Here is a 15,845-nt window from a genome sequence, read left to right on the forward strand (position 1 = left end):
AATTAATTAAACTTGGTGTGATGCATTAAGTAAACTTTTCCCCCGAAATGATTGGAGAACAGCCGTATTTGTGCTACTTCCTATAAAATGATCTGGCAAGACCGTTCAATAATTTCTTTACCAACCAACAACGAACAATTAAGGTATATATTTTCACAACCTTTTTTAGGACATGCACAAAGGTTGTAAACGGACAGCTTGGCTTGGAATTTTCCCAGATCTTACCATCGGATCTTCCTAGCTAGACAATTCCAACGTGTTCATAACTTTTTCCCAACCACCAAATTAGAGTCAATATATATATTTAGTGGTATATATCCAGATCAACTATTCTTTAACTACCGGTGTACCCCACATTCCACCAATATATAAAGACCTCCGTTTCTGCTCCAAAGTCTTCTCTATATTCCATATATTCAACTCTTTTGGTTAATCGTTCTTAGGCTTTTCCTCTGCTCGCTGTTCTTCATCATACCAAGGTTTGTCCCCAGCATCTTTGCTGTTAATTCTTATGATGATAAGTGCGGATCCAGTATAGATGCAGTGGGTGCACGAGAGCCGCGTGACTGCACATGCACTTACTGTCTCGAGATATGTTTGTGTGTCTTACAACATTATAAATTTTAAATTTTGTATCCGTCTTTGGTCGTACTTGTTTCGTTCAATCCACCTTTCTAGTTTGTCTTGCTATGTATTGTTCTTGTTCCTTTTCCAATAGACTTTAATGATATTGTAGTGTATGTATGCCTGTTCAGTTTGTATTAGACACGATTTACACTGTAGTTATTTGCTCTGTCTCTGGCTTCTCGAGTATTTGCTGCGTTGCCTTCATCTTAATGAGAGAGAGAGAGAGAGAGAGAGATTTTGACTTGATTATGATTATGGCTAATTTCTAAAAATATGAACAAACTGGTGTTTTCCAGCTGGCTTCGAGTTATAACACATAATATTGTTCATTCTGATGCTTTCATACTAGTTTGCTTATTAAGGAAGTAAGTTGAGGTCTATAATCTGGAACTAAATTTTTGGTCAATACTGATGTCTAGCTGGTGCATTCCGAATAAAAGTTATATATGAATATTCCAATTCAAATAGAAGGATTATGTAGCGAACCCTAACTTGTTCAGGATTGAGACGTAATAGTTGTTGTAATTGATTCATGTGTCTGAATGTGATTAATAAACCCCATTCTCCCAAATACTTTCTGGTTGACTTTGAGATATTGCACTGTTATTACGTGATAGTCTTAAAAGATTGCTAATTCTATTGGCTAAGTGCAGACCTTGAAGAGGCAGTTCAAAATGCCTAGCACCGTGGATTCTGAGAATGGAATTGCCAAACATGTCGAGTCATCTCTTCCATCTTTATTCGAAATTGAGGAATCTGATGATTTGTCTAGATTGCTGGAAAAACCAAGAGCCATAAATATAGAAAGGAAAAGATCATTTGATGAAAGATCTTTCAGTGAAATGTCAATAACTCATTCGCCGCCACGCAATCTAGATGGGGTGTTTTCCCCAGGAAGGAGGTCTAGCATAAACTCACCCAGATCAAGCCACTGTGTTGAGCCACATCCCATAATAGGTGAAGCGTGGGAAGCCTTAAGGCGTTCTATAGTTCTGTTCCGTGGACAACCTGTGGGAACTCTTGCTGCTGTTGATAATTCTACAGAGGAACTCAACTATGATCAGGTACAGTTTTTTATCAAGTTCTAGTTCTTAGGTTGTTGCTACAACTTCATATACTCCCTTTTTTCCATGTTATGTCGCACTATTTCCTTATTAATTTGTCCGAAGAAGAATGTCACATTTTTATATTTGGAAGAAAATTAACCTTAAACTTCTCATTCTACCCTTAATAACATGTTTTTATAGCCACAGGAATTTCCTGACAAGTTTAATAGCCCGTTTGGCCAAGCTGCAAAAATAAACTTATTTTGAGAAGTGTTTTTTTTCAAAAGTGTTTTTCTCAAAAGTACTTTTGGTGAGAAGCAGTTTGTGTTTGGCTAATTAGTTTGAAAAGCACTTCTGAGCAGCAATTAGTGTTCGGCCAAGCTTTAAAAAACTACTTCTAAGTGTATTTTTCTCAAAAGTGCTTCTCAAAAAAGTGCTTTTGAAGAGAAACTACTTTTTTCTTCTTCTCCTCAAAAGCACTTTTTTTCCTTCCAAAAGCTTGGTCAAACACCTCAATTTTTGGCCAAAAGTGCTTTTGGCCAAAAAAAAAACACTTTTGGCCAAAAATAAGCTTGGCCAAACAGGCTATAAAACCAGTTGTTGAAAAAGTCTTTTCGTTCTTTATTATACTATATGTCTAGTCAAACATCACTACGTAAAACAAATAGGCAGTAGTTATTAAGAATGTTGAGTCAATGGTGTGATGCCCGTGACAAAGGACGGATAAGCTTCTAGGCAGGCAAACTTCTAAAGAAGGGGTGCACATGTTATCTTAGGCGAATCCCACGTCAAAATAAGAGAGGAAGGTGAAGAGCTTTATAAGGCATGACATAAGTTCACATGGTACACGTGCTTTTGAGGCTCGTTGTGGCGTAGCCCAAAAGACAAATCCGTACGGACCTAGCCCCAATGCGGACAATACGTGTTATGAGCTTGGGTCTGTCACAAGTAGGTTCAATTATCGCAATAATATGGACAATGAAGTTATTGTATTCTCACATCACAAAGATCAGTTTTCAATTCAACTGTTTGAGGTTGGCGGATAATGTCGAAGATTTAATTTAAGTTAATAAAAATGTATCGTCTTTAACAGCTTAAGCTTTGGATGAGATGGTGAACACCAGAATAATCCTGTTTGAGTAATGCTTGTAATGAAACATATTCGCATCTTCAATTTCCCTACTCATATTTGATCAAAACAAGAAGTAACAATTGCAGCCTAGAACAAGAAAGCCAGTTGTTTTAGCTGTCTCCGTTGCTTCTTTATACTTTCATTTTTTGTCTTTGCAAATTAAAGGGCAGCCTAGTGCACTAAGCTCCCACTATGCACGAGGTCCGGCCATCTTACCCTGCATTTCTACAAGAGGTTGTATCCACGGCTCGAACCCATAACCTCCTGCTCACCTGGCAGCAACTTTACCAATTACGCCAAGGCTCCCTTCTTAATGAACCTTGCAATTCTTGACTTTAAAAATTATGGCAGGTATTTGTGAGAGATTTCGTGCCTAGTGCTTTGGCATTTTTGATGAATGGTGAACCTGAAATAGTCAAAAACTTCCTTCTGAAAACGTTACGGCTCCAATCATGGGAGAAGAAGATAGACCAGTTCAAGTTAGGGGAAGGAGTTATGCCTGCAAGTTTTAAAGTAATTCATGACTCTGTTAAGAACTCTGATACTATTGCTGCTGATTTCGGGGAATGTGCTATAGGCAGAGTTACTCCTGTAGATTCTGGTTTCTGGTGGATTATACTGCTTCGTGCATACACAAAGTCTACAGGGGACACTTCTTTAGCTGAGATGCCCGAATTTCAAAAGGGTATACGCCTGATTCTGACTTTATGTCTCGCAGAAGGTTTTGATACATTTCCGACCCTGCTTTGTGCTGATGGATGCTCTATGATTGATCGCCGAATGGTTAGTCTCATGAACTCGATCTCTTCTCTTTTCTTTGCCATTGTTGTTGAGATAGAAACGGATTTAGGGCAAGTTCTGTGGGTTCAATTGAACTCAGTGTTTTCGGCTTGAACTAAAGTTAAAATATTGGAGTACTTACATCTTAAAAACGGGTATATGATTTGTTTTTTAGCCTACTGAATGATATTGAGATAGACTTTTGCCATATTGCATGTCTAAACTAAAACAAAATCTAACTTTTTTCGACTTCCTTTATAGCATCCACCTCTAGAGGCAGATCCAGAATTAAACTTAATGGGTTTAATCTTTAAGATTGTTAGCATTGAATTCATTGTACTATTAAACTTAATGGGTTCGGACTAATATTTGTTTATATTTTAGTAGATTTTTACATATACATCTATACTCTATATAAAAAATTATGAGTTCAAATGAACATTCCTTCAATATAAAGTTTTTTTCTTTTGAGATCTCCACTCTTTTCATCTTGTACTCCTTCCATTATTCTGAATGTAGTTTCGAATATGATCGTTTGTGTAAATTCTTTCTCTACTATTCAATTTCTTGTCAATACCAACTTATTACTTGTGTCTATTAAAGTTCCTCTTATCGGTGTTTTGCCAACTCACGAGTTCGACTACTCATGTCCCGTTGTCAATGTGTCAGGGAGTTTATGGCTATCCAATTGAGATACAAGCACTTTTCTTTATGGCCTTAAGATGTGCTCTATTTCTACTAAAGCAAGATGAAGAAGGCAGAGAGTTTTCTGATCGAATAATTAAACGCCTTAATGCCTTAAGCTATCACATGAGAAGTTACTTTTGGCTTGATATGAAACACTTGAACGATATACACCGTTACAAGACAGAAGAGTACTCTCACACTGCAGTTAACAAGTTCAATGTCATGCCAGATTCACTACCAGATTGGGTTTTTGATTTCATGCCAAGTCGCGGCGGTTATTTCATTGGAAATGTTAGTCCTGCTAGAATGGATTTCCGTTGGTTTTGTTTGGGTAATTGCATTGCAATTTTGTCATCTTTGGCTACACCTGAACAAGCTTCAGCGATAATGGATCTCATTGAATCGCGATGGGAAGAGCTTGTTGGAGAAATGCCACTCAAAATTTGTTATCCTGCTATGGAAACTCATGAATGGAGGATTGTTACGGGGTGTGATCCTAAAAATACTAGCTGGAGTTACCATAATGCTGGATCTTGGCCAGGTTAGTTCCTCCTGTTTTAAAATCCCTAAAGTTCATCTCTAGTTAGTGATTTATTATTTGACAAAACATATTGTGATGTATGCAATGTACTTGTTGAGTAGCTTAACTAACTAAATAGTGAATGGAGTGTAAGGTTTTGAACCTGATAAATTCAACCTTTGATGTGTTTAGCACTAAACTTATTGTACTTTAGAAATTATTGATTCAGAATTTAGTATTTCTTGAAATTTTAGTAATTTTACACATATGTATATAGTTCTGTGAGAAAAATACTAGATTCAATTGAACTCCTCGGATAAAGGCTCCCTCCACCTTGCCTATGTGAGCAAAGCATAACATATTCCAAACTCGAATAAAGGAGGAGGGGTTGTGTTTTTTTTACCTAAACTGGCCCAATGATACTCTAAAGGGTTAAGCTTGCACCGTTTTTCCCAAAAAGCCTCACACCATTAAGAGTATCCACCATCTTATAAGTAACTTTCTTTTCTTTTCTACTTTTCATATGGGACTTTGTTCACACACATCCAACAGTGGTAAGTTGATGGTCAGTGTAATATAAACCAAATGATTCTTCTAAACCGAAATTGGCTTGGATAGAGCATGTGATACAAGTGATCCATATAGTTAAACTACAACTAATTTGAGATAGAAGTGTAGTTAAATGACACTGACTTGCTTGTTTTCTGTGTGTAGTTCTTCTGTGGCTCCTTACTGCTGCATGTATCAAGACTGGAAGACACCAATTAGCAAGAAAAGCTATTGAACAAACAGAAAATCGTTTGCTAAAGGATAGTTGGCCAGAGTACTATGATGGAAAACATGGTCGTTACATTGGTAAACAAGCTCGGAAATTCCAAACATGGTCCATTGCTGGTTATTTGGTAGCTAGAATGATGCTTGAAGATCCATCTCATTTGGGTATGATTTCACTCGAAGAAGACAAACAGATGAAACCTCCCATGAAAAAATCTACTTCTTGGTTTTGTTAATGTCCTTATAGTCACTTTCAATTGCTTAAAGTACTTGTCTTTTAGATTTTATTTTGAGTTTTTGACATTCTTTTTGATTTGTCATGAAATTTTCCTTATTAATGGTTAGAGTGTATTGTGTTTTTGTTTCTCCTCTTATATTGGTCTTGTCCTAAAGATAAACTTCAAATGATAATTATAATTTGTTATATACATATACTGGTAAGTATACATTAAGAGAAGTACAGAAAGACATCAATAAAAGTACGTTGTTGTAAGATGTTTATGATTATTCACCAAGAATTACATTATGTCGATGGAGGTTTACCAATTACTAGGTATTACTATTTGACTAGTTTTATACATTGGAGATTTGGGGTGATCACTAAAAGGTTTGGAAATCAAGATATTTGTTAAGCAACACGCAATGGCAAATTCATCTATCATAACATCTGCATTCTGATAGAGAAGAAAGACACTTCCAGAGAAATTCTTTACTAAAATAAGCAAAAAGAAAACCTCCTTTACATGTAAGAATGAAAGAAATGATCCACGTTCCAATAGATAACGGAAGCACAAGAACATTTAGATGTTTAACAGAGAAATACAGCCAGCAGAAAGAAGGTGTAAACTTTGGAGGCAAGGGAAGGTGCTTATCTGTAGCTGCCACATAAATCTCTATTCCTGCTTTTCCAACTCCCCCATTCTTTCTATAATTGCCTGCCATTTAAAAAAAGAGATTGTTCGGCAGCAAATTTTAGAAAACCACAGATTCTAGGAAGGATGAATAACAAGCGGAAGTTAGGGAGGGTTAACATGTGTGCGAAATCAATTAATTTTATTGCCATTATCTCAGGGATGAAACAATATCTAATCATCAATAGGTGCAGAAAATTGTCAATACTAGTGAAGCTTGTTTGGCTAAAAGTTGAAATTGACCACAATATTAGCATCCATCATAAGGACCAAATATTGTTCTGGCAGCTACAGGCTCTGCCTCTGACTATGGCAAAAGGTCATATGAGGAGGTGTTTTTCTATTAAATTTACCTTCTTACTCGTTTCTTGAAGTTCCCCAGCAAGAATGAACTCATCTAATATCAGATAAACCTGCAGACAGGGAAAATTTAACAAAGGGAAACAGCATGAGTTAGATGATGACCATCAAATCTACAAACAAAAAGCAATTTGGTGGTCATTATGTATATTTTTTCTGAAAAAAGCACAGTTTCACATCAACATATTCTCAATATTGTGACGACTGTAATTTTTTAATACAAAACTGTGCTGGAATATTGCTTTGCAAACTGGTAGCCTCATTTAGTGCATATGACTGAGCACAACAGAACTGTGACTTTTGCCTGCCATTTCATTGATAGGTTGGAAATAATTTCCATATATCCCCGGAAAACTAGAACACCAGACCTATTGTAATCCCTCTGAACCCCCGAAGTATTGTGATTCCATAAAGGATAAAAAATTATCACCGGACTTTGCGCAATCTTAGAATTGGTATTAGTTGTTAATTCTTGAGAATAAATGAGAGAACCAATAATATACATGGAGCTACTAATACTATTTTAGACACTTAATGGTAACGGTTTTCTGGTTCTTAACAAATCTAATTAATTCCAGCATAAGCTTAAAATTAAAATGGAAACAACATTCTACTGTGCTGACATATAGGTAGGAAAGAGACAATAAAGTGGATTCAGTTCCTTCATTTAAGGCTAGAGGAATAACTCCTATGACCTATGCAAACAGAAAAGACGGGGACCATCAATTCCAATGTGATAGGGGTAATGCCTCCAAGAGCTCCTAGGCTTAGATTGAGCATTTTCTTATTCCTACTCAATATAGGCCACTCACAGGTCTTCTAGTTCACTTCCTCTTAGCTCGGATGATGAAAAAGGTAGGGATAGTAGCTGCAGTCCTGAATTCTGATTGCAGACGACGACGATAATGATCAATGAAGAAACTAAAGGGGTGTTTTTGTGCATGGTAATACCTTTTTATTTATGATTGTTTATTGTGCATGGTTATATTTAATAAACTAAGGTGGTGTTACTATCATTTAATTATTATTTATTTATTTATTTATTTATTTTGGGGGGGGGGGAGGAGGGGGGATAAGGTACAATCGGTGCTTTTGTTACAAAAACTAAAATACATGTCTTATTTTAAGTTTCTCTGGAGGCACTTGGTGCATTTGTTCCCATATCCACCAGTTTTTCACCTAGTAAGAATCTATCTTGAAGGTATGTATCCTGCAGTAAACCGTTTAACTCAAGGAAGACCAAGCCACTACTGGGAGGGGAAAACTAAAGTAAATAAATACGACCCAAACTGCAGCAATCAGCAGATATCCCACCAGTACAGTTTCCAACTCAACAATTGACCAGCATATTGGCAATTCATTACGAGAGCCAACATAACAACAAAAGTTCAGCAGCACTTATCGGTAAGCTTCTAAGGTTCCACAGTGAGATTGTTGGATAGACTTGGAATTAATCAAAGCACCATTATGACATAAGGGGTGATGAAAAAAAAAAGATATTTAAAGAAAACCAGTCCTTCACTAAGTAGCAACAGATGCATGATAAGAAAATGTCTAACCTTGTGGAAGTTAAAAACCAAATCTAGTTCACAGACGTTGCTGAAGAAGTGATCCAAAATTTCGACAAACAAGTGGATGCTCTCCAGATAAGCTAACTCGTTGTCAGTAATATCAACACAGAGTGAGAAAAACAATCCTGCATATCTTCTGTATATAATCTTGTGGGTACGGAACTAAAAGGAAAAGAATCATGAAGAGGGAGTGTTATTGCTTTGTGAATGATCCAGGAAACACAGTTTAACAATGCTGAAGAGAAGTCGAAACAATAACAAAAAAGAGAGCTATTTGATGCTGCATCAGATGACAAACAGGAGTGAGAGTACATTTTTGACAAGTATAGCTTAAAAGATATTAAATGCCAATAAATCATAGTGCAATGAGACTCGTCCTGATATGCAAATATCATCATCAACCTAAAATACCAAAGAAAATAGGAGCAACTCCCTCTTCAAATATACTTCCCGCTGGATTCCTTTTTCTCTAGTATCCAGTTGAGGTTTAGCACAAAGGCTAATAAGTTTCCTCTATTTTCAAGTTTGACTAGCATACCTTGAATAAGAAGCAAATAGGCAAATTCAAATTTCTTTCACGCTTCTGTTTCCTTCTCTGTGAAATGAGTTCTCCTTAACTCTCCCCTAGATTAAAAGAAATTACTTACTAAAAACGAATTATCTGCTAAATTCTTGCTTTGAACTTTTATCTCTAAGGGATTTACACATCTAGTTTATGCATTTATGATGCATCTAATCAGTATTTTTAACAATATCACAGTAAATAGACCTTTAGTTGTTTTTGGAGGTTAAGTATATAATATATACCCAATTGTTCCGAGGAATCAAATCAAGACCTAGCACATCAATATGTTGAGCCCAGTACCACTGGAAAGATAATTGTGCTAGTTAGGTGTCACTTCGAAAATCATCTTACCACACATGACCCGAAGCCAAACCTGAACCTAGTGAAGGAGCCCTCCTCTTGCTTTCTCCTCCTCTCTCCCTCTCAGCCAACCCCAACCCCTCAGCTTTGCTTGTTGGGCTCAAAGATTGAACAATAAAAGGACCCACCAAGACAGAGAGAGTGACTTCAAAGCCAATCTTCCCCATCCATGATAAAGCTTTTCTCCCCCAAAAATTTTCCGCTGCACTATAGACTAGTCTTCATCCACAAACCATTTACTCATTTTACAGAAGTTCTTACATCCCACTAGCAGGTTTGCCCATTGAAGATCAATCCAAAATGCTGAATATTCCTCCCCAGTATATTGGAACAAGATAAAAAAGACATGAAAAAATGAAAGTAGAGGAAAAGAACTATCACTAGGCCATCTAAATATAATTGCACCAGAAACCGAAAAGGTTGGGACTTAGAATAATATTTTGCCTAATGGGAAAGGTAAAAATTTCCACCAAGACCACATCTTTCTTTTCACTAACATGACATAAGCTAAGATTGCTAAACACAAGAAGGAAAGTAGACACAGACAAGAATCTTAAAAATAAAAAATAAAAGAAATTACACCTACAGAAACCAACCATTGTACAGATAATCAAGTAAAACGATTTCCACATAAGTATGATTAAGAACTCAATGGTAAATAACTTTTTTTTGGTAGCTTATGTCATCGAAGCATAATAGGTTGACTGAACCTATCATGTACGGGAACTTAAAAGTAGAAAAATAGCAGCTTTTCAGCTAAGTCCTTAGAGTTATATGGAATTGGGACGGTTTTACCTCCACAAAGTTGGTGAATTTGGGATCTCTATTCACCACCAACCGATGAACCTACAGGACCAAATTGACATTGTAAGCAAAAGCCACAAGCGAAGAATTAACAAGATACAAAATTTCCTGAAAAAACGAGAAGCAAAAAGGAGCAAAATTATAATACCTCGTATTCGACCTTGTGCTTCTCGGATTCCTCGAGAGGAATGTAATATTTGGCCAAACGGGTCTTCCCTTGTCTGTTCTGAAGCACTATGAAACGGATCTGCCATTTAAAAAATGATCCAATTGAGAAAACAATCATCGAGATGATAAAGTTTTCTTGCAGCAAAATTACGCAGAAATGGAACACATACTGAAATTTCAATGAATTTACGTCCCCTAATTTATTATGTTTTATTTTCTAGAATGGAAGAAAAGGACTTGAATATTAAAATCACCATTTCTGACGAGTCGGAGGAGTTACAGATAACCGTTTTGATTTTTGAGTCGTAAACAACAGTGGGACTCGAGTTCAGAGCCGAGCTGCGAGACTATTAGGAAGATTTTCTTCTTTTATTTTAATACAGAAGGTAAATTAAGTATTATGAGTTCAGAAAATTTTAGCTTTCCTTTGGTTTAGAGTAATAATAACTCCCTTCGAAAAATATAACGGGTCCAAACTCCAAAGTCCTAACTTTGTAATTTAATCTATACTTTGAGTTTTGAGTTAGAGGCGGATCCAAAAATTAAGTATTATGGATTTAACTTTTAAGAATTTAGCATCAATTTTTTTTAAGTTATAGATTCTTATTTAATATTTATCAAAATTTTAATAAATTTTTATACAAAATTTTACTCTGCTCCGAAATTACTATGTTTGGATGACAAGTGTGCTGCATCTGCCTCTTGAGTCTCAAGAGAGGAAAAGGGAGGGAAATATCATCAATTCTACTCTCCTTTAATCTTCACTAATCACACAAAGGTAAATAAGTTTGTTCTCACATATCTTCGTGATCTCTTCTTATGCACCAATTAACTATATATAGTACTATTTAGCTCAGAATATTAACCACGGTGCTTGCATTAGTCTACATTTTCATTGGCTAGGATGATATTACCACTTTTAGCTCATGCCCGAAAGTATTTACATTCGAGAATCGAAAAAGTGTATAATTTGTGTATTTTTCGATTGTCGAATGTAAATAATTTCGGGCACGAGCTAAAAGTGATAATATCACCCCTGCCGGCCCATTGACCCATTTCCAATTATTTGCACTGATTGGCCTTTTTGAAGTCATTCTATAAATTTTGTCTCCGTTAGCATATTATATTACCCGAAATTGGTCAATTTTACCATCTGTTACATTTTTGGTATGACCAAATATCTGTTGTTGGCAAATCATTTTGTATTTTGTCTTACCCTTAACGATAATCTAGCTTAAAATGGGTGGACTCAGCACGTCCCGAAAAAAAGAATGCAAATTTACCCATTAACTTTTAATATGGTTTAGAACTACTCTTGATTATAAAATTCTTTTAGGTGCGCGTAAGTTGACTCTAATACCATAGTTATAAGACAATGATCCTAGTTGAACACTATAGTTATTTAAAAAAAAACATCCCAATTTGGAGCTAATCAAGGGTCTAAGTCAAAAGTGTAACGGTAGACAAAGTTGCTAAAATTTAAATGCTACATGGGCAAATTCCTACCTTCTCCCAAAATGATGTGAAAAAACTTAAAAGAATTATGTATGTATATCTATCTATATCTATATTATTATAAAAAGCATGAATCTTAATGTCGGATTACCAAAATAGCCTTAAAATATTAAGCATAATAACTCACTATAAAAGGACATAATCGAAATTCTAGACATTAACTTTGTAATCCTATTAGTTTTAGGACATAATACTACACGTTAAGAATTCTACATGATTACCTTTAGAAATCTTATTAGTATAATTATTTTCTGATATAGATATTAGCCTTGTATTCCTATTACTTTTAGGACATACTTATGAATTTTAATTAATATCCATGGAATTGAAAACAAGTAGGTCGACCATCATTGGTTACCAAACGCATAATAAAATATTTTAATAATATTTCTTTAGTTACAACTTGTAAATAATAGAACCTGATACAACCATAATATAACTACTGATACTAAGTTGTACATTAAGCAATTGAATTTAATCATTATATTCCACTTTTTTTTTTGCATTTATTTAACAAGCGATTCTCTGAATAAAACGAAAAGAATGTGGAGGATTTCCATGAGCATGTCGGCCCCAAGCTTGCGGATGGAGAGTAACCATTGTTGATAGGATAAAAATAAAAATAAAAATCTATCTGTCTATATCTATATCCATATCTATATTATTATAAAGGCATAAATAAAATATTAGATTACAAAAATAACCTTTTAATATTAAACATAATATCTCACAATATAATAAAAGAACATAATCGGAATTCTAGACATTAGCTTTGTAATCCTATTAATTTTAGGACATAATACTACACGTAATTCTACATGATTACCTTTAAGAATTCTATTAGTATAATTATTTTCGGACATAGATATTAGTCTTGTAATACTATTACTTTTAGGATATACTTCTTAAAAATTCCTATTACTAATTTAATTTGAAAATGTATTATATTATTTAAATTCATTTAGAAATAGGAGAGCCTATATTATTATAAAAGTACAAAAGTAATATTAATAGACCAAAATAGCCCTAAATATTAAATAGAAGAACTTGTGAGCACGTGATTTTTGCCCTATATATGAATAATTCCAACAAAATAATTTTTCCTTATTTTTATAATTTTTTGTGCATTTTGGTATCATTTTCTGATAATGGTTGCATTTTATTTGTGCATGTTAATTCATATAAAATACAAAAAATATGCATTTGCATTTAAGATATAATTTTATATTTTTAGGATCAATTAGGGGTTAGTTTATTTTAGAACCAAACATGAAAAATTACAAAATAGCTCACTTTCGCATTTTAATTATTTTAATCGTAAATTTGGCGTAAAATAGGTTTTAAATAATTTTAGAATTTAATTAGTTTAGTTTTGAAATATATTAGGACTTTATTTTAATTGTTGCAATTGTATAAAATCAGAAAAAAATAAAAACACAAAATTACAAAGAAGAAAACAAACAAGAACAAATTGGGCTTATCTCAAATTTAAACCCAAACTTCAGCCCGAATCAGTTTCCGACCAGGCCCAGAACCCTCTCCCCATCCGGTCCAATTCGATAAAATCAAAACGACGCTGTTTGGCGTCGATTAATCCAAACCGTCGAGGTTAACAAGATCAACGGCTCAGAGGCAGGGTAGGCGTACTATAAGACTGTCCGAAGGTCCCCCCACCCCATTCATCATCGTCTTCCTCAACCCCCACAAACCCTAGCCGCGCCGCCCTGAAAACCCTAGATCGCCGGTGGCGGCGCCGACGCTAATCACCCCCAAATTTACACCCCTCGTCCTCCTCACTCTCCTCTTTCCATTCCTACCATTGGTTTCCCTCGAATATTGCCGGAGCTCGTCGAATCTCCGATTGAAGTTTCCGGCCAAGTTACAAGTTCATCCAAACCAGTCCAAAATCATACCACACCATCCTCAGACTTCCCTCAACCCAAATCCATGACCATCTTCCTTCGAATCCCGGCGAAGCGGCTCGAATTTCAGATCTAAGAATTTCTGGCCAAAACCCTAACCCAAAATCTTTGTGATTTTAGACCATAAAATTCTTAACCATGTGTTCTTTTGTGAAAGAACACATGGTTAGGGATGTTATGTGTCAAAAATCTGGAAAGATTCGGATGATAGCAATCGGCCGGAGTTTCTCGTGCTTCAGTGAGCTTTCTTGTTTCTTTTTACTTGCATAGTTATAGTTTTAATTATAAGTTTTTATTTCATTAAGGTGTTCTGTTAATTTTACGATTTTGTTTTTGTGTGTATTAGTATAGTTTAAATCTTCTTTGTTCCTTGCTCCTTGATCAGTAAAGCATCTTTGCATTTTAAATTTAGTTTGAGGCATGTGTCGTTTATTAGTTAATCACAATTTTAATTGTAGAATCGACATAATTAATTAGTTTGGATTCAGTACCATTTTTTTTTCTCCATTAATATTGACTGATCCTGTTTTTTTAAGTTGTTTGGGTTTGGGTGATTGAATAATTGGGATTGGTTAGATCAATTGGTTAATTTCTGACTTCTAATTAATCAGTCCTAGTTAGTTTTGAATTAATTCAGGGGATTGGTTATAGCTGTTGAGAATATAGGTAGAATCAGTAACTTGGAGGAGCTTTCAGAGGTAGTTTAGGCATGGAAAAGGGCAGTTTCTTTGGGAATAGTAATTTCAAAATAAGGGTAAGGGTAGTATAGGTATTTTAGGGGTAGAAGAGCATCCTAGGGCCTTCTAGAAGGGTATTTTAGTGTAGGTTTCAGCCAACTTAGGAGATTAGCTTGGGAAACAAGTCAAGAAATGAGGGACTAAACTGAAAATAGGGGAGGGACTAAAAAAAAACCAAAAATCTGATTAACTCTCTTGGATCACCTATAAAAGGGCATGAAGTGCCTTGAGGAAGGGGATCGAATTTTCAGCCTAGAAAAAATCCACTAAACATATTCTTCAGTCTCCAGATCTGAAATTCTATTAGCTGAATTACAACACTTTTCCTGGTTTAATTTCGAGTGTTTTCTAAATTCAAACAAGTCAAATTTGGAATCATTTATCTAGGATTTTTAATGGTTGGTATTCCTGAGTGTGTTTTGGGTTGATTCATTGGGTTTGCTCTGCATTTCAACTCATTTCTTCTGAATTGTTGAACCTGGGTGGACTGTATTACTCCTTTACTGACTGTGACTGGGTTATTACTCTAGTTTCTGAGCTGCTGCTGAGTTGTTACTGCTGCTAACCTCCCCTTCTCTATTTACATTCCAATTTCCAGGTACACTTTCAAAATCAACTTGATGTAATCAAAATTTTGGATGAAATGCAATCACCTTGGTCAATCTGTGCTCGTTGGATGTATATAGCTGTAATCAGTTGACTGATAAGTGATTATACATATCTGATTCGTTTGGGTTGAATCGTATTAGGGATTGTTAATTCAAACCATTTCCAGACTGTTCAGACTGTTGCATTCCATGTTTATGTAGCTGTAGCTTTCAGTTTGTTTAAGTTTAGCAGTTTGTTAAAGTTAAATTTGTAAAGTTACAACTGATTTTGAGTTCAATACGCGTGATTGGTTTCAGTTTTGGTTTTAATCTGAATTGCATATTCAATAGCTTCGTACTGTGCCAGTTTTCATTTGGGCCTGGGCGTATTAATAGGCAGCCCAGGTCTGTCTTGGTCAAGTAGTGACTTGAATTGGGCCTAGGTGCATTAAAAGCCTGAAGCAATTAGTTAAACCGAAGGGTGCCCCAAGGGCTCGATCCCTGGGCTTTACAGATGCCTATCATTGGGTTTAAAATTTTGGCCTGCGTTAGGCCCAATGCTTGGAGCTGTAGGAGTTTGAGCTCGCAGCATGTGCAATTACATGATTTGGGCCTTATGGGCTCAAGACCAATTTTCTCTGCACTTTTTCCTGGATATTTGAACTCTGATTTGAAAAGTATTGGCCTTAACTAATCAGGATTCTTAGAGACAAATTAAGTAGATAACAACAGAATTATTTAAATGATTAAGTTTGGAAAGGTTGTTTAGTAAATTCCAC

At 35.3% G+C, this 15,845-nt stretch overlaps 2 protein-coding genes across 3 annotated transcripts; one reads left to right on the forward strand and one right to left on the reverse strand.

Moving 5' to 3' along the window:
* The first annotated feature begins 320 nt into the window (after positions 1–320).
* Positions 321–5,940, forward strand: LOC107778169 (putative alkaline/neutral invertase D). 2 transcript variants are annotated; one of them, XM_016598373.2, is made up of 5 exons: positions 321–479; positions 1,281–1,691; positions 3,157–3,588; positions 4,255–4,813; positions 5,507–5,940. In XM_016598373.2, exons 2-5 carry the CDS (start codon positions 1,302–1,304, stop codon positions 5,800–5,802), a joined length of 1,677 nt encoding a protein of 558 aa, XP_016453859.1. In that variant the 5' UTR covers positions 321–479; positions 1,281–1,301; the 3' UTR covers positions 5,803–5,940. The 2 variants fall into 2 exon arrangements, with proteins under 2 accessions (XP_016453859.1, XP_075105922.1); XM_075249821.1 differs by lacking the exon at positions 321–479 and adding an exon at positions 491–691.
* A 250-nt stretch (positions 5,941–6,190) lies between these two features.
* LOC107778170 (AP-2 complex subunit sigma-like) lies at positions 6,191–10,719 on the reverse strand. The gene is made up of 6 exons (XM_016598374.2): positions 10,560–10,719; positions 10,286–10,384; positions 10,129–10,179; positions 8,397–8,570; positions 6,831–6,890; positions 6,191–6,501 (listed from the first exon to the last, which is right to left on the reverse strand). The coding sequence occupies exons 1-6, from the start codon at positions 10,560–10,562 to the stop codon at positions 6,460–6,462; spliced, it is 429 nt and encodes a 142-aa protein (XP_016453860.1). The 5' UTR covers positions 10,563–10,719; the 3' UTR covers positions 6,191–6,459.
* Between the last annotated feature and the right edge of the window lie 5,126 nt (positions 10,720–15,845).

Source organism: Nicotiana tabacum, chromosome 1 (genome assembly GCF_000715075.1).
Source record: "Nicotiana tabacum cultivar K326 chromosome 1, ASM71507v2, whole genome shotgun sequence".
NCBI lineage: Eukaryota > Viridiplantae > Streptophyta > Magnoliopsida > Solanales > Solanaceae > Nicotiana > Nicotiana tabacum.